Genomic DNA, 22,880 nt, shown 5'->3' with positions numbered 1-22,880 from the left:
TGCTCTGTCCCTGCTCTCCTGGGGGTACATGGTGCCCTGGAGGGAATGAGGAGCAGTGTAGCCACAGAATCTCCCAAGTACAGACCGCGAAGAACATGCTGCACTAATGAATGAAAGGCTGTAGCAGGGTGCGCGTTTCCCCTGCACATTGGGGAGTTCCACAAGGCCATAATGAGTCATTTTGGAATAGCAGAAAATACTCTGCTGGACATGTTCGATTTTGCATGACATCAAAGAAAGACGGTAGAAGTGAATGGTGGCAAAATAAATGAACACGCTATATGACTGCAGCTGGGCATGTCCAAGAGAAGGTCTTTAATTTCACTCAAGGACAGATCTTTCCAGAAACAGCTAACTCTTAACATCAGTAACATCAAAAATTTTCACACACAGTCATAAAATATTTGGAAATGTGCACAGATGGCAGGGCAGATAGTTCTCACATGGTTTCAAAACGAGTTTTTTCTAGTACCAATTACATATGTTTCAGGGAGGGCTTACCTTGGCTGTACAGAAACAGAGACGGTGTCTGTCTCTCTGCTCCTATTAGAATGCAGACTCCATTAAGGCAACAACTACCATACTTAGGCACCTGAAATGTATACAAGGTGGATTTAAAAAAACCAATCTGTTCTCTGCAGCTATGTGGCCTTGACATTAAGACTACACAGAAGGTGTGGTTCATGTTCCAGATGCACAGACTGCCGTATCTACAACCTGCTAAACTGTAAAACAATCTGTCAAGCTACCCATTCACCTGCAGTAAAAGGGGAGTAGGAGTTGCTAAACTATGTAGGAAAAGGACTGGTCCTCAGTGTGAGACAAGCCCTGGGTTTGCTTCTTTTGTTGCCTTAACATTTTTCTTGGCATACCCAAGAACATTTAGAGCCTTGCAATCACACACTGGGTTTTTCTGAGAAAAGTTACTGCCTCATCTTTGCCCCCTGTACCCGCTAGGTTACAATAGGTTAATGCCATAAAGCAAGGATCAGATTTCAAATCTCAACTGCCTCTCCTCTTGTGCTAAGATTCCTCAAGCCAGAGTGCCTATGGCATAGGGGAGTGGGGTGTCGGAGCCAGCAAGGCTGGGCCCATGGTTGGAGGGGTGCTCTGTAGCTTCAACAACTGATGGATGGATTTAAAGATTTCAAAGAGTTGACTTAGCAGCTCTTGTATCTAACCTCACCTAGCTACGAACACACCTGACATCCTGTTCCTGCTACAGAATACGGTGCACTGCACAAACTTCCTACTGAACACACAACCACTGCAACACACTTAGGTTTGAGAAATTTAATGTCCTCTAGCCCCTTTGAAGTCTCAAATTGTTTGTCAAAGGGCTCTCCAAAAAGAGGGCAGGAAATTCCCCTTCCATTGTATCCCAGTTCATATTCAGGCCTGTTGCTAGACACCCCCATGGAGGCCATAAATCAATCTCGGACCGCACATTAAGCATACAGTATATCACTGCTGATGATGGTGATAAAGGCATCATTGCACTCTAACAGCCAACCTCCTGAGCTGAAATCCATGGCAACTCTTAATTCAGCCTATCAGGTTTTCCACAGCGCTCTGTGTATCCGTGGTATATTATCGTCGCAATCTCAGGAAGAATGCATGCTTGCACTCCTTGCTATCTAAGGGGTAATATTTGTCGTAAAAATCCAAAATGTATTCTTCAGTCTTAAATCCAAATTTTTGGTACAGCAGCATAGCGGAGTTGCTTGCAGAGACGTGAAGAGTAACATCTTTGCCCATGCAGGTCTGCCAAAGAAAAAAAACAGCCAGAAAATGAGAGCGCCTCCAGGGAAAAGGAGGAGGTGAAGAAACTCTTAAATTCTGGAATTTAACTAGTTAGGGAAACGTGAGAAAAGCAGAGGCCTTGAAACAGAGAAATTACAACACACAGCAACAGCTGAAATCAGATGGGAACTACTGTTTATCAAAAACCTTTGTGATTGAGTAATCAGCAGTTTGAGGGCAGGAACAGAAACTAGATTGTAATTTGTCAATTTTCCTATCTCCTTCTCAGTGTAATTGTTACTTAAAAATAATCTCAAACACTTAAGAAAAAAACAGCCAAAAGAGCAGGCATTCTGCTTCTGGGACTGGACACATCTCTGGCTGGGATGATTTAGTTGGGAATTGGTCCTGCTTTGAGCAGGGGGTTGGACTAGATGACCTCCTGAGGTCCCTTCCAACCCTGATATTCTATGATTCTATGATTCTGTCAGCAAATAAACCTAGACTTGCTAGAATCACACTGGCACCACTAGGTTACCTAAGGGTGTGTCACACTGGAATTCCAGTAGATCCCAGCCTGATCCACTCCCATCCTTCAGCCCCCGGGGCTCACCGCCTGAGAAGCCCAGCTAAATATCTATGTTCAGATAGTAAGTGACAATTCTGACATTAACTTGGAGATTCCTTGTTATTTAGCAACCAGATTATTCATAAAACCTCTCCAATAATGTTTAATATAACAATTCTTCTGACTTTTAGAACTCCTTTCATGCCATGCTCTGAAAGCATTTTTCATCCATTACATCCAAACTGTAAGTACAAGGAAGGAGAGTAGGATACAGCCATTAAAGAATTTTAATGACAGAGCATTTGATCTTGGCTTGCAAGAAAACATAATTCTTGTTTTCAGAGGCTAGTAATAAGACTCCCACCTGTATGAGGCCAGAATAAAGCAATCAAAATTAGGGACATTTTTGGAAAGGAAAAGTTAGAACTAGAACATTAGAAATATGCAGCCTTGCCCCCAATGAAATGTGTAACTTTTGGAAATGCATTCACACAATTCACAGCACCCTGCTTGCATCAGAGGACGGAATATAGTCTATTGTAGATTATATTACTGCCAACAGTTCATCTTAAACGGAATATAACCTGCCTCCCACCATAGACACAAATACAGAGCAGATCAATGGTAGTCAAACAGAAGCCTAATGGGAAGTGGCAATCTCTCGTTATCACTGGAGTCGATTTGTGGGACACCAGTGAAAATCCTGGTTAGCTCTATTGAACTTGATGGCATTACTTCGGTTTTATCCCAGTGTAACTGGGAGCAGAATTTGGTCAATCCTTTATTACAGAACCTGCAAACAGTAGTGGTAATTTTCCACAATGGCCCATCAATGGGCCTAAACTCTGCCACAGAGGAGACCTAATTCAGTTTTCATGCCCATTTGAATTTTGGCCTCTCTTCTAAGGATGTGTCCTCACTAGACTTTTGTACCTTGAGTTCACTGATGCCAGTGAACTCGAGGCAGTTAACATGTTTGTAAAAGCTAATGTGGACATTCCTCACGTTTGATCCAGGCGACAAACATTTGTTCTTTACCTAAACTGAGATACATTTGAACAAGCACCCTAAACATGAGAGTCTATGGCATTAACTCTGCTTGTGATCAAGTCATCAGTGACCAGGAAAGCTATAACTGGTACTGATTGAGCCTTCCCCTGCTTGAAACTGGGATTAGCTCATCCAGTGCAGATCGCAACTTTTCTTCTCTACACTTGTGGTTTGCAATGTTGCTGCTGCACAGTTACTGGCTGCTGATGGGTGAATCCGAGCCAAACCCAAATACAGACAAGGCCTTTATCACTCGGCTAATCTCCTAGGCCATCCAATCCCCCATAGCCTATTCTATTTGAAAATGTCCTTTTGAATTCATTAAAAATTTTTGTTTGACTGTAATGATTTTCACAATAAAAATTCACACATGGTAGCACATCACCCATGTAAATACACAAACAAGGGAACAAAGGATGGGAAGGGGAGAGAGAGAGGATAAAAACAAGTGCTATTGACCCAGCACTGTTTGCATTCATACATAAAAATGGGGACAATGCTGGGCTCTTTATCAAGGAGAAGGATCTTCCAGCTACCTGAATAAGATGGTAGATCATAAAGGTTGCAATCCCCGCTCTTCTCCACTCAGGGTGAACAAACAGAAAAGAGATGTAAGCTTCATTGTATTTCACGTCTGGCACCATGAAGCCAAATGCAATGATGACTTTTTTGTAAAGGACAACAACGCTGAAGTCTGGATACTGCAGGCATTCTGACAAATCAATTCCTACAGTGTGTGAGAAGAGCACAGCTATAAAGCACTGCAAACCAACGGGAAATGTTCATGCAATACAATACAGTTCATACACTATCATACAGTCAGGGCATGATGGAATTTAAGGGAAATTAACAGCTTAAAGACTGTTAAAAAGCATGTTTTTCAGGAGAACCTGCTCAACTACTACTTTTTGTTGTCATTTTCAAACTCCTATGCATAGAAAGATTCTATCAGTCAATAGGGCCAAAATAGAAGTCTCACTGTTGAAGTCAATGGGAGCAGCATTTAGCCCATGTACAGAAGAAAAAAAATCCTTAAAAACAGACTCAACAGCAGCCAGTGCTAAGAAATTAACAACACTGATTCACACCCAAATGGTATGAAAATAAAGACAAAAAACTAACTTAAAATGTGGTTCTGCTCTAAAAAGTGATGGCAAAAATGGCATCTTGTTACCCAACTGATCTTCTTCCTGTGTGTATTCAGAGCCACATCTACTGCATTTATCAAGAGCCCAATCCCAAGCACACACAGGAATAAAGTTACATGTGTAAATGAGAGCTGGACTAGGCCCTAAATGTGTTTGTACTGCTCTTTACTTCTGCCCTGCCCAGCCAATAAAGCTGTGGGACAGTGTAATGGATTCTATTACGGCTTGCTCATCCACAGGATTGTATTGCTGGCAATGTGTGACTCCAAAAGAATTTCAGATCTCAGGTTGAGATTGCAGGGCTGCAGACTGAAAAACTATTTTTACTTGTACACTGGTCAGATCTGGTCTAGAGCCAGGGAGGTAAAATCAACATGGAATCCCAAGAAGCCATGTGTAAGGAAGCCACCTCCTCTCTTCTGCAGCTGAGACTATCTTCCTTCTTCATGAAAAGAGGTAACACTGGACTTTCTGCAGATGCAATAAAGGGTTCATAGATTTTGAAATGAAGCACAGAAATTAAAATGATCCTGCCCAGATTTAAATCCGACTTATTGAGCTTAGATTCACTAGAGATTTTTTGCATCAGTTAAATTGAGGAAGTGAGTATCTTCGGTTATGTCATCATTGCAAAAAAAAAAAAAGTTGTGGTTTTATGGCAAGATAACTAACTTAAGTTAGTCTTCTTGATGCACAATCTTAGTGGAGACAAAACATTGTAGTTTTTATCTTAACGTAGTCAGTTAATTAGCCCTACAACCCCCACCTGGGATTTACTTCAACTAGCTACCTCAAGGGGAAAACTATATTGCCTTATCTCCAGTAGGATTTTATTATCTCAATGTAAAAAACCCAACCTTTTTTTTTGGAGTGAAGACATAGTCTTTGTAAAAGCTAGTATGGACACTCCTCAGATGTTTGTGATTTACCCTCTGCTGATCCCTCCTAGCCTGTAACAAAATATTTTAATTATCTGAACCGTTACAAAGCTCCTAACTAACTTTAATTAAAGTGGCAATAGACTTATCCTTGAAGTCACTTTTCAGAGTAGAACAGTGCACTTGATCGGTGTCTGTACAGTCCGCAGGGCAATGGGGTTCTGGTCCATGCCTGGGACTCCTACGCACTATGGTAACAGAAATCATTGATAATAAATATAAGGTCCAGATTCTCCATTACACCTGTGCAAAGGTAGCGCCCAGTACATGTAAGCCATTACCATTCTAATTTGGTAGTATTTTACACCCTTTTTCCACAGATGGAAATGCCTAAGCAAGATGCAAGGCAAGGAAGAATCAGACCCTTCATGTTTCCTCAAATGCTCATTAAAACTATCACGAAAATGCCAACAACGGATGTATTTGCAAAGGTGGAATAACAGAATAACGGCATATGGTTTTTCTGTAACGTGTATTATTCCTGAGATTTAAAACTTCATGGAACACAGGGAGCAAACGGTGGAATTAACCAATCTCTTGCTTGAGAAAGGGCTGGGTGGAGAGGAATCAACTGGCGATAAGAAGTGTTAATTATCTCAGGGCAGCAGTCTACTGTGAAATGACTCAGAGCTTGTCTGTACATAAAGTTGTATGACTTTGACTATACTGGTTATAAAGCAGTACAACCCCAGCATGGCTCGTATACTGGCTTTACATAAGTACAGTTTAGGGCTCATCTACATGGGAGGTGTTGCCATTATACTATCAGAGGGGTAGCCGTGTTAGTTTGGATCTGTAAAAAGCAACAGAGTCCTGTGGCACCTTTAAGACTAACAGATGTATTGGAGCATAAGCTTTCGTGGGTGAATGCCCATTTCTTCGGATGCATGTCCCATGGATTCTCTGTTCCATTATACTAATATAATTATACCGGTATGGTTAAAGCACTGTCCGTTATACTGGTATAACTCCCCTGTTTAGACACACTTATTCCAGAATGAGTAGCTTTTTTAGGCTGCTTAAACTGCTATCAAAGCAACATAAGCTAAACCAGAAAAAAGCCTCTCTCATGCCATAACTACAGCTCCACATAGGGAGTCACTCTGGTATAATTAGAGCACTTTAAATTCACACCCTTCCTCATATCGGTATAATTTCCCCATGTAGACAAGCCTTATTCATGGAGGTTCTTGTATCAGTATCAGGCACCTTTATACCAGTATAATTGTATCCACACTAGGGGCTGTACTGGTATAACTATTTCAGTAGAAAAATCACACCTTTAACTGACACCCGGTGTGATTGTAGTTTGGGTACACATACCCACGCTATCTTTAACCTCATTAGCTCAGGTACCAGAGCAGGGAAGCCAGGGCACCTGACCAAACCCCTGGGTAATCACTCACAGAGCTAGCCCGCTCCATCGCAGCTTCAGTGCTCTGGTACATGAGCTAGCTAGATTAAAACTAGATAGATGGATTTCCATTAGGAGCCTAAATAACTTTGTGTATTTGGGCCTTGGTGCTTATCACAAATTCCTGTCTGTGCCATAAGGATAAGCACTGAGTGGAGGGGGGATTGAGGGATTTGGAGGGGCGTGGGGGAGAGTTGTGATAAAGGTGGTCAGTTTCTGTTAGAACCAGAGGGTGTCTCATGCTTTCCAAAGTGGCATGTGTAAAGAAAGACCTGCCATCTTATCTACTCCTGATTTGGGGCTTAATGGTGCTACTGCAATACAAATAATATCTAATAATCTGCCAAAGTGTAGTGCAAATATTGATTTTAAAATATAGGTGTGGACTGCTTGTGTGTTATGAAAAACTTAGTTTGCAGTGTTAGAGATGCTGCACCACATAGCAGATCATCATTACTAAGTCTCTACTGCCTAGGAACCACACCCAAGATCAGGGCTGCACGGTGACATGCACATAGTAAGAGGCAGCCCCTGCCCCAAGGAACTTACAATAAAAAAAAAAATAAATAAATAAAGCAACACAGACAAATAAATTCTAGAATCCCTATTTTACCAAAGGGGACCTTGCCCATGGTCACATAGGGAGCATGTGGCAGAGCCAGGAATCCTACCCAGATCTCCTGAGTTCCAGTCCAGTGCATTGAGGCCTTGTGCTTACTGGGAAGAAACTTTCTTCTCACACCAGTTAGGAGCAGGTGTCTGGTAAAACCTCTGTTTACTATGATAAGGCCCTGATTCAGCAAAACACTTAAGCATGTAGTCCTAGCTCATGCTCAAAGCACAGTACATGTTTAAGTGCTTTGCTGACTCAAGGCCCAATTGCCCAGTACTGTTTGATCTCAGAAATGTAGAGGCTGACATGTCTGTCCAGCACAGACCATCTGACAGAATTCCTCTTAAATATTTATAGAATAACTGAGCCAAACAAATACCCACTGAGAAAACAGACCTGCTCCAAAAATCATTTTTGAAACCAAACCTTTTCTTTCCTAGAAAACCAAGTACTGAGGGAATCCTACCAGGCCAGAAGAATTCATGGCACATGGAGTTGATAGTGGGGATGTGGTTCGGGCGAACATAGCAGTAATCGATGGGCGCTTCAGGCTCAGCCTTCCAGTCAGGATCATTCTTGTGTGGATGGGCACAGATTTCTGCCAGCAGCTGGAGTTTAGGAGGCTTGGTCTCATGGTCACGCCTGCAAGTATCACAAAAACAATCAACAATATGAAAGACAAGTTGGTAACAATAACTGCCATTGCTGCTAAATGTTTGCTGCACAGGAAATATTCCTCTGATAGACTACAAGTGCTACAAGAGGATGTTGTGTTCCATTCGTTCATGTGGAAACTTGCGCCCAACCAGGCAAAAATACAAGCTATGCACAGAAGCCAGGATGCTTTTGCAATCCCGAGCACCCTGCGCCAGCCTGCCCCTAAGGATGGGAGCAGAGAATGACAGAAGTGAGATTCAGACTCTAGGGGTCCGTACCTGATGTAAGGTTTCAGGACACGAGACGTGTAGGGACTGACGATGCTGTGGTCTGTCAACAAGTCTTCTGAGCCTACCAGTCGGTACAGAAATTTTGTTGTCTGGTGCCTATATCCCTTCATAGCAGGCAGTGTAGTCTACATGGCAAGACAAAAATAAACTGTCATGTCAAGGGAGCTGCCCAACAGCCTAATGTTTGGAACCCAAAGCTACAGAGGGAAAAAGACTTCTCACAGTCAGGGTTTCCACCTGTCCAACCAGGGCGTCTGGTACCTACATTCCAATGCTCCTGTCCATAGTGACTCCACAGCTCCCCCCAATTTCAAAGCCTGATCCTGCAAAGTTCTGAGTGCACCCATCACCCAGTGTCATCTTGGGAGTGCCCAAGTTCCTGGATGGCAAGAAAGTAATGCAATTTGGCAAGGTACTTACACAGGCTCCATCACGATAGTGTTTGAGTGTAGAATGAGCATGAGCAACTGGAACTTAGCAATGGTGGCATCTACACGTGTTTGTATTTTATAGAGTATTACCCAACTGTAAAATGGAGCTGGGAAATGTATTGGTGTGGATACAAGTCCTTTAAAAAATGAAGTTCATTCTTGTAATCCTTTTTACTTTGGCAGTCAGACTTCTTCAGTTTGATGTCTACTGCCTACAACAGAAACGCTGATTCAGCTGGCCCCAGGAACTAACTTGGAATTGAAAGCACTCACCTGGTACCTGTCCAGGATTCTGAAGTCCTGGCTAGTTGTTCTGTATGTTGCATGCCCTGCTGGCAGCCTGGAAATGCCTCTTTCTTTGGCTCCATAGATCCCATCAACCAAGAGCAGAGCAGCATTCACAACCTGGTCCAAGTCAAAGAGTGGCAGCCCCCTTTCCCTCTTGGCCTGCCGGACTATCAGCTTGCGCCTCAACCTCCGGGCCTCTGGGGTCATGCTCACGGCATTGGGACAGGCCTCCAGCCTCTTCAGAAGCAGCTTTTCCTCATAGATGCTAACAGATGTGTACTTGGGAGCTTTGGGCTTATTGTCCTTCTCCACCTGTGGCTTCCTCTTGTCTCGCCCCCTGGCCTGTAGGGATGAATTTGAATCTTCCGGGTCTTCGCTATCACCTTCCATCCTCTCTGCTTTCTCTTCTTCACTCTCCACCTCTTGCTTGATCTGCTCCGGCGTTTTCACTTTCTTTCTGCTCACTATCATAGGCCCAGCACCCATTGGCCCACTAGGAGGGGGAATGTACTCTGTTCCTGGATCTATGACTCCATCTCCTTCCATCTCTTCATCATCTGTACAGAAGACCAAAATAACGCAGTAGACACACACAAATGCAAACCCAGCATAGAAAGAACATCAGCCTAGGGGCTTTGTGGCTTAAGTGTGAAGGAAATATAATGTGGCGTTTACCTGTCATATCCTGCCAGTCATACACTCGTGGGCATACATTTTCAAAAGCGACTAGTGATTTTGGATGCCCAACTTGAGAAATCTTAAAGGAGCCTGATTTCAGGAAATGCCGAGCATCTGCCATTTAAGGTCCCTTTAAAATGTCTCACAGTTTGGCCCCTTAAAACTGGGGCAACCGAAATCAATAGTCCCTTCAAAATTTAGACTCATTTTTTTTTCTATTTTAAAGGAACGCTTTTTAGAATTGTTCTTTAGTTAATGGCTTCCTTAAAAATTCCTTAAGGGCATGAAAACTGATGCAGTAAAACGGCAGAGTGGAGCTGAAGCCTTACGGATTACCGGCCAGATGTTCAGCTGGTGTAAATTGGACAAGTTCCACTTAAGTTAATGGAGCAAAGCTGATGTGATGTCCTTACTTACAGTGAGTAGTGCTTATTCCATGTGTTCCCCCTATTCATTTCAATGGACTACTCATGGTGTAAAGTACTATTCTGCTTCAGTAAGCATCTCACAACCTGACCCAGAATTCATCTCTTTGATTTGGGAATGTTACATGTCTGTACTCAGACAAATGAAAGCACTAGGAAACAAACAAACAAAAACCTCAATACTTTACTGATGTGAAAGACTCCTTCCTTTAAGAGAGCTCTCTAATTTTGCCTTGACCTGACACTGCAACATTATTACCTGTCATACTGTTTTATGCAGGAATTACTGGGTGAAATTGTCTGCCCTGTGTTATAAAAGATGTCACACTAGATGACCAAGTGGTCCCTTCCTGCCTTAGAATCTATGACTACATCTGTCTGTGAAAATCTAATTTAGATTGTCATGTAATTAGGAAGAAAACTGCGCTTTGCCAGTCATTTTCCATCATGCCTTGAAGTAAAGCAAACAGGTTATTCTTTTGTCAAGGTAACTATGTCAACCCTATTGTTAGAAACTGCTTGTCACTTCCTATTAAACAAAACACATGGCATCTCTTACCATGAAACAAGGCCTGTGGCGGCATTACATCCGGGATGAGATCTGCTTCTGAGAGCAGGCTGGGAGTAGCTGAATGGGAAGCTGGCGTCCCAGGAGCAGAGAAGTCCAGAGATGGGGAAGGAGACGGGCTTGTCAGAGGAGTTCGATCCGAGGAGCTCAAAGATGAGAAGTCAATCACCTCTCCCTTCTCAAGGACCATGTCAGGGCGACGGCCTCGGCTGGTGAATTTGACAGGAGTGGAAGAGGTGCTTCGGTCCAGGAAGCCAGCTGCCTCCTTCTGGGCTCTCCTAATGTCCTTGGCTTCTTGAGTGCGAGACCTCTTCTCCTTCAACTCCATTGCTGACTCTACAGGATTGCGGCTCACCCGCTTCCTCAGCCCCTCCACTGTAATGATGGGATCCAGAGGTGGTTTTGAAGCTGCTAGAGAATAAATAGCTTGTTTATTCTTAAAGGCACTGAGCTTTTGATGCCTCTTTACTCATCATTTGTATCCACATGAGCAAGTTTTGATGGTAGTCTTTCAAGAAGGGCCTTCAAACCATGGCTGAAATTCTCCCCTGTGCAGAGCATCCAGCATAAAGGTTAGGCACCACTGGAGTCCGATACTGGCCCTTTGCACAGTAGTGAATTTCACTCCATGTGACTAAACCGACAAAAGATGCTTTAAAAAGAGAACAGCAAGGTCACAGGCAGTAGAGAAACTGTGGTAATTACAGAGACAGGAAAGCAATACAAAATACAAAAGCACTTGGATCATTTAAATGACAATACATGTATGTACACTACAAAGAGGGTATAAAATACTCTGGGCCTCTTCTCACACTGGTATAAATCTGGAGAAACTCCTCTGAAGTCAGTGGATTTACACCAGTGTAAAACTAGTGCAAATGAGAGCAGAATCAGGCCCTGTAACCCCATCCACAGCTGTGCCATTTAAAATAAGCGTCATCTCATACCTTTAAACACTGTCAATTCGGGCCTGACTAGCACACTATGTGTTGTCATCAGAACAGTTACCTTTTGCTTTCAGTGCAGATGCAGAGAGCTTCTCTGCTTCAGGTTTCATCGTAGGAGGCTTATTGTGAACAAGTTTCCACCATCCTGGTTCTCCGAATTCCTGTGCTCCTGAGCGAAAAAACAAGGGGCTCCCTACAGAAAGACAGCCAGCAACAGTGCTCCACCAAGTTGAAGTCTTCTTCCTAAATCAAGAGAGGGAAAAATGAGAGACACCAAGAACATTTTAGTTGGACTTTATTCTCCTTCACCAAAAAGACTAGGGGGATACTTGTGCCATTAACTCTGAAGTAATAGTTCACTTGGCCTCCAGGCTTAAAGCATTTCAGCAATGCTACAATTTCTGATTTCCACTGGGTGATTTCCAGCTGGAATCTGGGGCACCAAGTTCCAAGACCCAGCTAGATTCTGCTCTGAAAAGTGATTCCATTTTGATTCTCTCTCAGGGACTCACAATATCAAATATGCCGAGTTTACTAGTAAAGGGATGGTTTTCCTAACTGCTGGTACTTTGTTTATTCAGGCTTTCACATCCCCAACCATAAAGATTCTGCAGTTGGGTGTCAGTCAACAGTTCTATTGACGATACAAGAGCCAGAACAGAATCCAGCTCACGCTCCAGTAGCTGTGCTAACTTAACAGTGCTAAGAAGAGTAAAAACTTACTCTGTTGTTAAAGTCAGTAGATAGGACTCAGGATACATGGGGGAGGAGGATTGGAAGGGGGAGAGAGAGAGAAGGGAAAGATCTCCTGAGTAAGAAGGTGTCATTTGACATCTTCCCCCTTGTGACATTGCACTCTATATGATTTTATAAATATATGCTAATGAGTGAATATAATGTAACTGGAATATGCTTCATGCAAAAGGTCTCTTGTAAGTCTATCATTACAAAGCTTATAAACTACTGAGTCTGGTCATCCTATTTGTATAAATGTATCACACTTGTATCTGAAACTAGAAATATGAAATATAACTCTGAGGGCCTATTGTAATTATGCAAAATGTGGGTCATTAATGGTGGTTTGGAATCTTGATGGCTCCCATCAACCAAGACAATTGACTATAGATGGCTCTGTTTGCAGGCAAGCCTTCCTGTGAGTCAGGCTGGGAGGAATGAAGGCTTGAAGTCTTACAGTGACATGTGATCATGTCACTTGAACTGGAATCCATCTTTAACCTGGTGTCTTTCCATTGAGAAGGAGGGGGTGAGAACCCAGAGAGGGACAAAGGGGGGTGGTCACAAGATTATTGTGTGTGTGTGTGGGGGGGGGGGGGGGTTGTGGTACTGCTACCCTTACTTCTGCGCTGCTGCTCGCGACACTGCCTTCAGAGCTGGGCAGCTGGAGAGAGGCAGCTGCTGACTGGGATCCCAGCTCTGAAGGCAGCGCCACCGCCACCAGCAGCGCAGAAGTAAGGATGGCATGGTATGGTATTGCCACCCTTACTTCTGCGCTGCTGCTGGTGGGGCGCTCCCTTCAGAGCTGGGCGCTTGGCCAACAGCTGCCGCTCTCCGGCTGCCGAGGTCGAAAGCAGCGCAGAAGTGAGGGTAGCAATATTGCGGACCCCCCCCTAAAATAACCTTGTGACCCCCCTGCCACTCCCTTTTGGATCAGGACTCCCAATTTGAGAAACACGGGTCTCCCCCATGAAATCTGTATAGTATAGGGTACAAGCACACAAAAGACCAGATTTCATGGTCCATGACGCGTTTTTCATGGCCGTGAATTTGGTAGGGCCCTACATAGACTGTGAAAAATACCACAGTGTCACAATATTTTGTAGTAGATAGTAAACAAGAGATTTCATTAAGAAAAGATCCAAAATAGAAATAGGAAAAATCAATTTCTTTCTCTGGGGGTTCTGATCTCACATCAGTTTTGTGTCAGTGTAATTCTATTCATTGTGATGGCATTCTCCCTTATTTACACCTGCATAAATGAGGTTAGAATCAGGCCCTATGTGTTCAGAGGCAATTAAGTGAGATTTTAGGGTTACGATTTTGGAGGGTTATACTGAAAGGAAGCTGGGAAATTCCCCCAAAAGTACAAAGCTCTGTGTCCAGTTCTGTACAACACTAACTCTCTTTCACTGTGTAACAGGTTTTTTTCCTGAGAAATCCCTTCATATCCCTGTTTGAGCTCTGCAGGTCAAACCCTCCACTTTCTTCCTTCTTGTCCGCCCTGAATTGAATAAAGAGAGAAATCTCTGAATAACCTGGGATTCCTGTTTCCAACTGAGCAACACAATTTATTCCCTCTCTGATCTCCATTAAGTTTCAGGGAAATATTGGCTTTACCTGTTCCCTAATAGGAAAGTCCAGTGTTTCTCAATAAAAGCACAAATATCTTCTTTCCATCTGAAGTATCCTTGACGGCCAGTTCCTTCCAGAGACAGGTTGTACATCGCCAGCATGACAACCTGGAACACAAAAGGGAATGGATTCAACTGGTCCATTACCATTTTGTCTGGTGGGGAAACACCCCCTCCACTCTTTGCTGATTTTACCTATTTATGCAAAGCTTCCAATTGATTCACAACCACACAGCCCATCTAAGTAACCCATGATCTTGTTACCTGTACTCATCCTTCCTTCCTTCCTATTGTTTGTCACGCTCACCTGCTTTACTCACCCAGGGACTCTCTCATGCCAGGGGAATCCTCAGCTATCTGGTGATGCTGCTCTACAGCCCCTTTGCACAGCTTGAGTGGCATAAAGGAACTATATCAGGGTTGAGGATCCAGACTGGGGACACAATGTCTTTTCTCTCCAGAAAAGATGGGTAGCAAATGCTCCAGTTTGCTAATCTTGTAGAAATGTGTGCACAAGGACAGACTCTTTGGGTGTTATTTGCTTAATGTCTTATTTCCACTTAGAATCCAGTAAAAGCAGAGCAATCCATAAAATACATTGTATCCCATGGATCACTCTGCTTTTGCTTTGTCTTTATTGAACACAGTCCTTTTAGAGCACATTTACATACATCACAAACAAACTCAATTGACTCACTAAGAGCCTAAATTAAAGCCCAGTTTTGGAAATCAGTCTTGTTTGTGAATAAATCTAAGAGGACAAACTGTCAATTACACTGAACCATTTCAGCCTGGAATACAAATATTAATGGTGCAGATGGGTTTGGAGCTCCTGCTGTCAACCACTCAACTCCCTTGAAGGCGGTCTCCTATAGAAACTTATTCTCTTCTTTCTTACGGCTCTGGAACCTACTTTGGCAGGAGATGGTCTCCTAACCAAGTACTGTGGGTTTCTAGGCTTGCTCCCACTAATGCTAATGGGAGAATACATATACTCTCTAGTTTTTTTTCCAAAAATCCTTTCCATGTTTGATAACTGCTGCTCTAGAAATTTACACACTGAACCCAGGGTCATTGCAGAAACAGCTAGGTGGGACAGTGTTCCACCAATGACAAAACACAGGTCAGAATTTTAAAAACACTGCTCCTTTCAATAGGTGAAATTAGATGGTCATGATAATCCCTTCTCACCTTAAGATCAAGGAATCTGGTTTTTTTCATATGCCAGCTAAGGTGATTCTGCCACTTCCCAACACCAGACTTGGCTATCCTGGAGACACTGCTTCTTGTCTAAACTGCCTCTGAGAAGGTGCATTTTCTTTGTCTTCTCTTGTCTTTCTTCCTTGTCACCTCTGACTTTCTCTCTCTCCCCTTTGTCACTCTTCTTCCTCTATTCTAGAAACCGATGTAGTCTAATGCTAGTAGCGTTTATTGGACCAGAATCTCCGGACTGGCCAAGCTAAGCTCAGTGAACGTTTGGAGTAGGAGAGGTGAGGGGGGGCACCTATGCATCCCCAAGATCCTATGCTTTCCTGGCACCAGCCCAATCCCCGACATAAATTCGGCTGTCACGCTGGTCTATCTTCCACCTGCAGCCAATGATCCCTAGAGGCTTTTCTGGATCCAGGGATTGCTGAGGATCACAGGGGTGTCAAGATGCCCTGACTACAGCCCCTTTCACCAGGCCATACGCCCATGCTGGCTGCTAGAAGAGGGTGACGTAGAAGTTACTACAGAAGCGCTAAGCCACCCGAAGGAGGACAAATCCTCAAGTGGCTGGATCTGCCACCTGTGAGTCTGCTTAGTGCCAGCTGGAGTAGCACAAAGCAGCTCTAGTGCTCTGGGGCATCGAGTATTATTACTAACTTCATTTAGAAGATGTGCACACACAAAACGTTGGGCCCATGAGCAGCAGCAACGGACAGTGGACATTTCTAATGATCCATGCGGAGACAGAGCATCACTACTGCCCAGAGGGCACAAACATAGGCCTCAGCACCACAGCACTGGCATCCTGTATCTGAAATAAAGAACGCTGAACAGCAGCAGCTGCCACCGCTGGATCAGAGTCACCATTCTGCGATGAATATATGGATTGTGGCAGCATGTCTAAGTTGGCTAAATTCTTCTCTTCCATTTCCGTAATTGACAAACATTCTAACCGTTATACTCAGATGATGTACCTCAGTCAGACTCAGTCCTATTCCAGCTGAGTGAATATCCCAACCTTGCCTAAACAAGGAAGTGAACTGGGGAAACACCTTAATGTCTGTCAGATTTACTAAGCTCTTGAAGTCCTGCAATGAGGACAACTGGGACTCTTGATTGCAACTGTAATCAAAACTAAGCTGCGTATCATGCAAGGAATCCTTCAGAGAGATGTCACTGTAGGGCCAAAGTTACTGCTACATAAATCAGAGATTATTTGGGGTTGCGGCTTCATGTCTGGCTAAAACAGTAAATCCCAACAAAGACTATTACTAATATGCATGCAGCCCATCTGGAGCTTTTCTGAGCTGTATGGAGCAGAGATTTCTTTATTTTCAGGGACCCAACAGCCATTTGGCTTGTACACAGGCATCCCACTGGCTTTAAATCATAGCCAAATGAAAGAATCATAGATCTGGAAGGGACCTTGAGAAGTCATCTAGTAGTCCATTCCCAAAAGCAGGACCAAATATAGCTAGACCACCTTGGACAGGTGTTTGTCTAACCTGTTCTTTAAAACTTCAATGATAGGGATTCCACAATCTCTTTAGGTAATCTACCCAGTACTTAACTATCCTTACACTTAGAAAGTTTCTCCTAATATCTAACCTAAATCTCCCTGGCTGCAGATTAAGCCCATTACTTCTTGTCCGACCTTCAGTGAACATGGAGAAAAATTGATCACCCTTCTCTTTGTAACAGCCCTTAATGTATTTGAGGACTGTTATCAATTTCCCGTCTTCTTTCCTTGAGACTAAACATGCCCAATTTTTTAACCTTTCTGCATAAGTCAGGGGTTTTTTAAATATATTTTACCATTTGTGTTGCTCTCCTCTGGACTCTCTCTAGTTTGTCCACATCTTTTTTTTAAAGCGTGACACCCAGAACTGGACACAATACTCCAGCTGTCGCCTCACCAGTGCTGAGCTGAGCAGGACAATTACCTCTTATGTCTTACATACCACATTCCTGTGAATACACCACAGAATTATACATGCCTTTTTTTTTTGTTTGTTTTTTTGTTTTTTAAACAAACGCATCACATTGTTGGTTTGTGATCCACTATAAGCTTCAGATTCTTTTCAACAGTACTATCGCCTAGCCAGTTATTCCCCATTCTGTAATTGTGCCTTTGATTTTTTTTTCCCTAAGCGTAACACTTTGCACTTCTCTTTACTGAATTTTTTATCTTGTTGATCTCAGACCAATTCTCCAATTTATCAAGGTCATTTTGAATTCTAATCCTGTCCTCCAAAATGCTAGCAACTTCTCCCAGTTTGGTGACACCTGCCTATTTTATAAGCACATTCTTCACTCCATTATTCCAGTCTTTATTGTAAATACTGCACTGTACGAGATCCTAGACAGACCCCTGTGGGACCTCATAGATACGTCTTCCCAGTTTGACAGCGAACCACAGATAACTACTCTTTCAGTATGGTTTTTCAACTAGTGCACCTACCTTATAGTAATATCATCTAGCCCACATTTCCCTAGTTTGCTAATGAAAATGTCTTGTGAGACTGTCAAAAGTCTTACTAAAATAAACATATATCATGTCTACTGCTTCCCTCATCCACTAGCCCTGTCAAAGAAGGAAATTTGGTTAGTTTGGCATGATTTGTTCTTGCCAAATCCATGCTGGCTTTTATTTATTACCCTATTATCCTCTAGGTGCTTACAGACTGATTGTTTAATAATTTGCTCCGATATCTTTCCAGGTATCAAAGTTAGGCTGACTGGTCCCTAATTCCCGGGATCCTCTTTGTTCTCCTTTCTAAAGACTGGTATTATATTTGCCCTTTTCCAGTCCTCTAGGACCTGACCCGTCCTTCATGAGTTCTCCACGATAATCGCTAATAATTCCAAAATTGCTTCAGCTAGTTCCTTAAGTACCCTAGTATCCCACTGATTTGAAAACATCTAATTTATCTAAATATTCTTTAACCTGCACTTTCCCTATTCTGCCTTGGGTTACTTCCCCCTTGTTAAACAGTGTTAAGCATCTGGTCACAATTAATCTTTTTAGTGAAGACTGAAGCAAAATAGGCATTAAACACCTCAGCCTGCTTGGTTGTCATCCTTTATTAGCTATCCTTCCCTGCTAAGTAGTGAACCTACACTGTCCTTCATCTTTCTCTTGTTCCTAATATATTTATAGAACTTCTCCTTATTGCCTTTTACGTCCCTTGCTAGATGTACCTCAGTTTGTGTTCCTTAACCTTTCTGATTTTGTCCCTACCTGCTTATGCTATTCTTTTGTACTCATCCTTAACTATTTGTCCATGTTTCAACTTTTTGAATGATTCCTTTTTGATTTTCAGGTCATTAAAGACATAAGAACATAAGAACATAAGAAAGGCCGTACTGGGTCAGACCAAAGGTCCATCTAGCCCAGTATCTGTCTACCGACAGTGGCCAATGCCAGGTGCCCCAGAGGGAGTGAACCTAACAGGCAATGATCAAGTGATCTCTCTCCTGCCATCCATCTCCATCCTCTGACGAACAGAGGCTAGGGACACCATTCTTACCCATCCTGGCTAATAGCCATTTATGGACTTAGCCACCATGAATTTATCCAGTCCCCTTTTAAACATTGTTATAGTCCTAGCCTTCACAACCTCCTCAGGTAAGGAGTTCCACAAGTTGACTGTGCGCTGCGTGAAGAAGAACTTCCTTTTATTTGTTTTAAACCTGCTGCCTATTAATTTCTTTTGGTGACCCCTAGTTCTTGTATTATGGGAATAAGTAAATAACTTTTCCTTATCCACTTTCTCAACATCACTCATGATTTTATATACCTCTATCATGTCCCCCCTTAGTCTTCTCTTTTCCAAACTGAAGAGTCCTAGCCTCTTTAATCTTTCCTCATATGGGACCCTCTCTAAACCTTTAATCATTTTAGTTGCTCTTTTCTGAACCTTTTCTAGTGCTAGAATATCTTTTTTGAGGTGAGGAGACCACATCTGTACACAGTATTCGAGATGTGGGCGAACCATGGATTTATATAAGGGCAATAATATATTCTCAGTCTTATTCTCTATCCCCTTTTTAATGATTCCTAACATCCTGTTTGCTTTTTTGACCGCCTCTGCACACTGCGTGGACATCTTTAGAGAACTATCCACGATGACGCCAAGATCTTTTTCCTGACTCGTTGTAGCTAAATTAGCCCCCATCATGTTGTATGTATAGTTGGGGTTATTTTTTCCAATGTGCATTACTTTACATTTATCCACATTAAATTTCATTTGCCATTTTGTTGCCCAATCACTTAGTTTTGTGAGATCTTTTTGAAGTTCTTCACAATCTGCTTTGGTCTTAACTATCTTGAGTAGTTTAGTATCATCTGCAAACTTTGCCACCTCACTGTTTACCCCTTTCTCCAGATCATTTATGAATAAATTGAATAGGATAGGTCCTAGGACTGACCCTTGGGGAACACCACTAGTTACCCCTCTCCATTCTGAGAATTTACCATTAATTCCTACCCTTTGTTTCCTGTCCTTTAACCAGTTCTCAATCCATGAAAGGACCTTCCCTTTTATCCCATGACAGCTTAATTTACGTAAGAGCCTTTGGTGAGGGACCTTGTCAAAGGCTTTCTGGAAATCTAAGTACACTATGTCCACCGGATCCCCCTTGTCCACATGTTTGTTGACCCCTTCAAAGAACTCTAATAGATTAGTAAGACACGATTTCCCTTTACAGAAACCATGTTGACTATTGCTCAAGACCTCCTGAGGCAGCCATATTGGCCTATTACCATTCTTCCTATCCTTCACAGCAGGATAGTTTGCTGTTGTCATGTTAATATTGTCTCTTTGAGAAACTACCAGCTCTCCTGAATTCCTTTTTCCTTTAGAATTTTTTTCTCATGAGACCTTACCTACCAGTTCTCTGAGTTTGTTCTTACTCTGTGCCTCTCACTTCTTCCTTTCCTTAGAATCATGAATACTATCATTTCATGATCCCTTTCACCCAAACTGCCTTTCACCAGCAGATTCGCAACCAATTCCTCCCTGTTAGAATCAAATTTAAAATGGCTGCCCCCTGGTTACTCCCTCTATTTTCTGAAACAAAAAGTTGTGCCCAAAACATTCCAAGAATTTACTGGACATTTTGTGTTTTGCTGTATTACTTTTCCAACAATGCCCATATGCCAAAAAATTGTTAAATGCACAGCAGCTAAATCGCATTCTCTTTGCTTTTCTAAAATTGTGTACAGTTGTATTGAGCAATGCAAAGTATTGATGAAAAATGGGGAATTTGGCTTTTTTACAACATGTTAAGATGATTTTTTCAATTTGCTCACAAAAGTCCCACTTCCTGATAAGCAGGTACATAGCAATCCACAAAAAACTCATAGGTAAATTTCTTCACCACCTGTGACTGACTCCAAATTTCTAGGTGTTATGTATATTATACACACAGCAACTTTTGAAGGTCTTGTTGGTTTTATGCCTGAGTGAATGCTTTTACTTACTTGCTGCCAGGTTAGTCTCAGCCGTTCAAACTGCTCCTTCCCATCTTCTGAACAATCAGAGCAAGTAAACCTGAAAAAGTTATCTCCCTTGAGGTAGCTGAGTTGTTCTCTCAGCTGACCTAAAACAAACAAGCAAAAGGGATACGCCTCAGTCCTTTTATAGGAAAAATGGAGCAAAGTAAATTTGGATTCAGAACAGTGTTTATCCGCTGAGCAAGAGATCAGCAACCCTGATAATTCCATAACAGAAGTATAGAAACTCGGTGTGATGCTTAATTTACAGTTACAGAAGTCAACAAGGGATCAATAGAAAAAACCCACACATTAAAGATGGGCTTTCCTATCTAATACTTGAATACATGTAAAAAGGCAAAGATTTTAATACATGCAGTGTTATTGGAGCCAAGTCAGTCCCAGGATATTAGAGAGACAAAGTGTGTGAGATATCTTTTATTGGACCAACTTTTGTTGATGAGAAAGACAAGCTTTCGAGCTACACAGAGCTCTTCTTCAGGTCTGGGAAAGGTACTGACAAACTCAGTACCTTTCTCAGACTGTAATTGAAACACTAACTGAAAGAGATTAGAAAAAACATATTTCCATTTTTTTCAGTTTGTTTACATTGTGCATTTGACAGCACTTTGTGTCGAGTCACTTTCACTGATCACTCTGGTGATCGATTTCCCTTGTATGGGTCTTTCAAACAGCAACAGAAGACAGAAAAAAAATTAAACATAAAAAACTGATTGTAAACACTGGCAAAAGGACACAGGATCAGGTGTTGTACCTAAATAGACTAGATTTCAAGTTGACTGTGTCCCTTTAACTTCTTCCTACTGAACACCACATGTGAAATCCTCGCTCCAGTAAAGTCAATGGCAAAACTCCCAATGACTTCACTGGAGAAAGGATTTCACGCTACAGCTTTTGGCAAACCGGGCAGTTGAACTAACTGACAGGTGTGGAGCAAGCCAGAAGAATTCAGTATTTCCTGCCACAAAATGAATAGTGTTCAGGTAGATCTTGATTTTGGAAAGGAAAAACTGCTGTACTAGAATATGAAGAAAGCTAAAAGAGTTTATATAATGTTAAATGGAGATATTGGAAAGATCATTTTTGCTATTTAGCACAAAATACCTTCTTCCCAGGGCTGCTGCTACTGGTTTTATATTGTTCTGTGAATGCTAATCTAAGTTCAGGATACCACAGAACCATTCTTATATACAGAAGGCTGAAATTTATTCATACATCCCACTGAAATGACAAAGCAATCAGGAAAATAATAATAGTTAGCTCTTATGTAGCACTTTTCATTGGTAGATCTTTACAAAGGAATTGTCATTGTCCCTGTTTTACAGATGGGGAAACTGAGGCACAGAGAGGGGAACTGACTTGCCCAAGGTCACACAGCAGGCCAGTGGCAGAGCTGGGAATATAACCCAGATCTCCTGAGTCCCAGGCCAGTGCTCTATCCACCAGGCATCCCTGCCTCCCATACATTCAGGAAAAAAACATGCATTATTTTCTGGGAGGAAAAGAACAAGTAAACCCAGAAAAGGAAAGTGACAAAGATAACAGAGGAAAATCTTGACTCTTACTTGCTGGTATCCACTTCTGACACTTCTCACAGTAATAGGACATCTCCTCCATCCAGGATGCATCCCCCTCATCACTGTTCAAGGAGTCCCCACTCTGATCATGGGATAAATCCACTGAAGCCTGATCCTCAGATTCAACAATCAGGAGAGTCTCCCCTTCCACCTCACCCTCCTCCAGCCCTTCTGAAGTTGATGTCCTTGTAGCTTCGTCATCGTGACGACTCATCAGGCCACTCATGTGAACGTTATTATCCATCCCTTCTTGGCAAGTAGAGGAAGATTTTTTTTACATTACATGGGGCTCTCCCTCCCAGCATTTAAAATACTATCCATATAAGGTGAGCCAGCCAGGTATGAAGCCTCCTACACAATATTTCTGCACATATGAAAATACAGAAGCTAGAGAAAAAACTTCATGTTTGCACTTCTTAATGTATATAATTTCCTGGATTTGATTAAAA

General features: G+C 42.4%; 1 protein-coding gene across 5 annotated transcripts; it reads right to left on the bottom strand.

Moving 5' to 3' along the window:
- Window positions 1-1,533: 1,533 nt before the first annotated feature.
- Window positions 1,534-22,675, bottom strand: KAT14 (lysine acetyltransferase 14). Of its 5 annotated transcripts, none has more exons than XM_065401685.1 (11): window positions 22,420-22,675; window positions 20,822-20,940; window positions 14,114-14,235; window positions 11,820-12,001; window positions 10,803-11,222; window positions 9,126-9,697; window positions 8,410-8,546; window position 8,337; window positions 7,941-8,049; window positions 3,898-4,088; window positions 1,534-1,764 (listed from the first exon to the last, which is right to left on the bottom strand). In XM_065401685.1, the coding sequence occupies exons 1-11, from the start codon at window positions 22,673-22,675 to the stop codon at window positions 1,591-1,593; spliced, it is 2,283 nt and encodes a 760-aa protein (XP_065257757.1). In that variant the 3' UTR covers window positions 1,534-1,590. The 5 variants fall into 5 exon arrangements, with proteins under 5 accessions (XP_065257757.1, XP_065257759.1, XP_065257755.1 ...); XM_065401687.1 differs by having other exon boundaries at window positions 10,803-11,219; XM_065401683.1 differs by lacking the exon at window position 8,337 and having other exon boundaries at window positions 7,941-8,116.
- Window positions 22,676-22,880: the final 205 nt, after the last annotated feature.

The sequence above is a fragment of the Emys orbicularis genome, chromosome 3, assembly GCF_028017835.1.
Source record: "Emys orbicularis isolate rEmyOrb1 chromosome 3, rEmyOrb1.hap1, whole genome shotgun sequence".
Classification (NCBI taxonomy): Eukaryota; Metazoa; Chordata; order Testudines; family Emydidae; genus Emys; species Emys orbicularis.
The sequence above is the reverse complement of the archived record's forward strand: the minus strand, read 5'-3'. Positions and strand labels throughout refer to the sequence as shown.

Bases quoted from the DNA above. Each gene is read 5' to 3' on its own strand.
- KAT14 (XM_065401683.1), bottom strand. From the start codon at position 22,675: ATGGATAATAACGTTCACATGAGTGGCCTGATGAGTCGTCACGATGAC. The intron at 8,547-9,125 runs GTGAGTGCTTTC...CTTGCCATGTAG, and splicing joins GAATCCTGGACAGGTACCAG to ACTACACTGCCTGCTATGAA. The intron at 4,089-7,940 runs GTAGGATTCCCT...CACACACTGTAG, and splicing joins CCATGAATTCTTCTGGCCTG to GAATTGATTTGTCAGAATGC.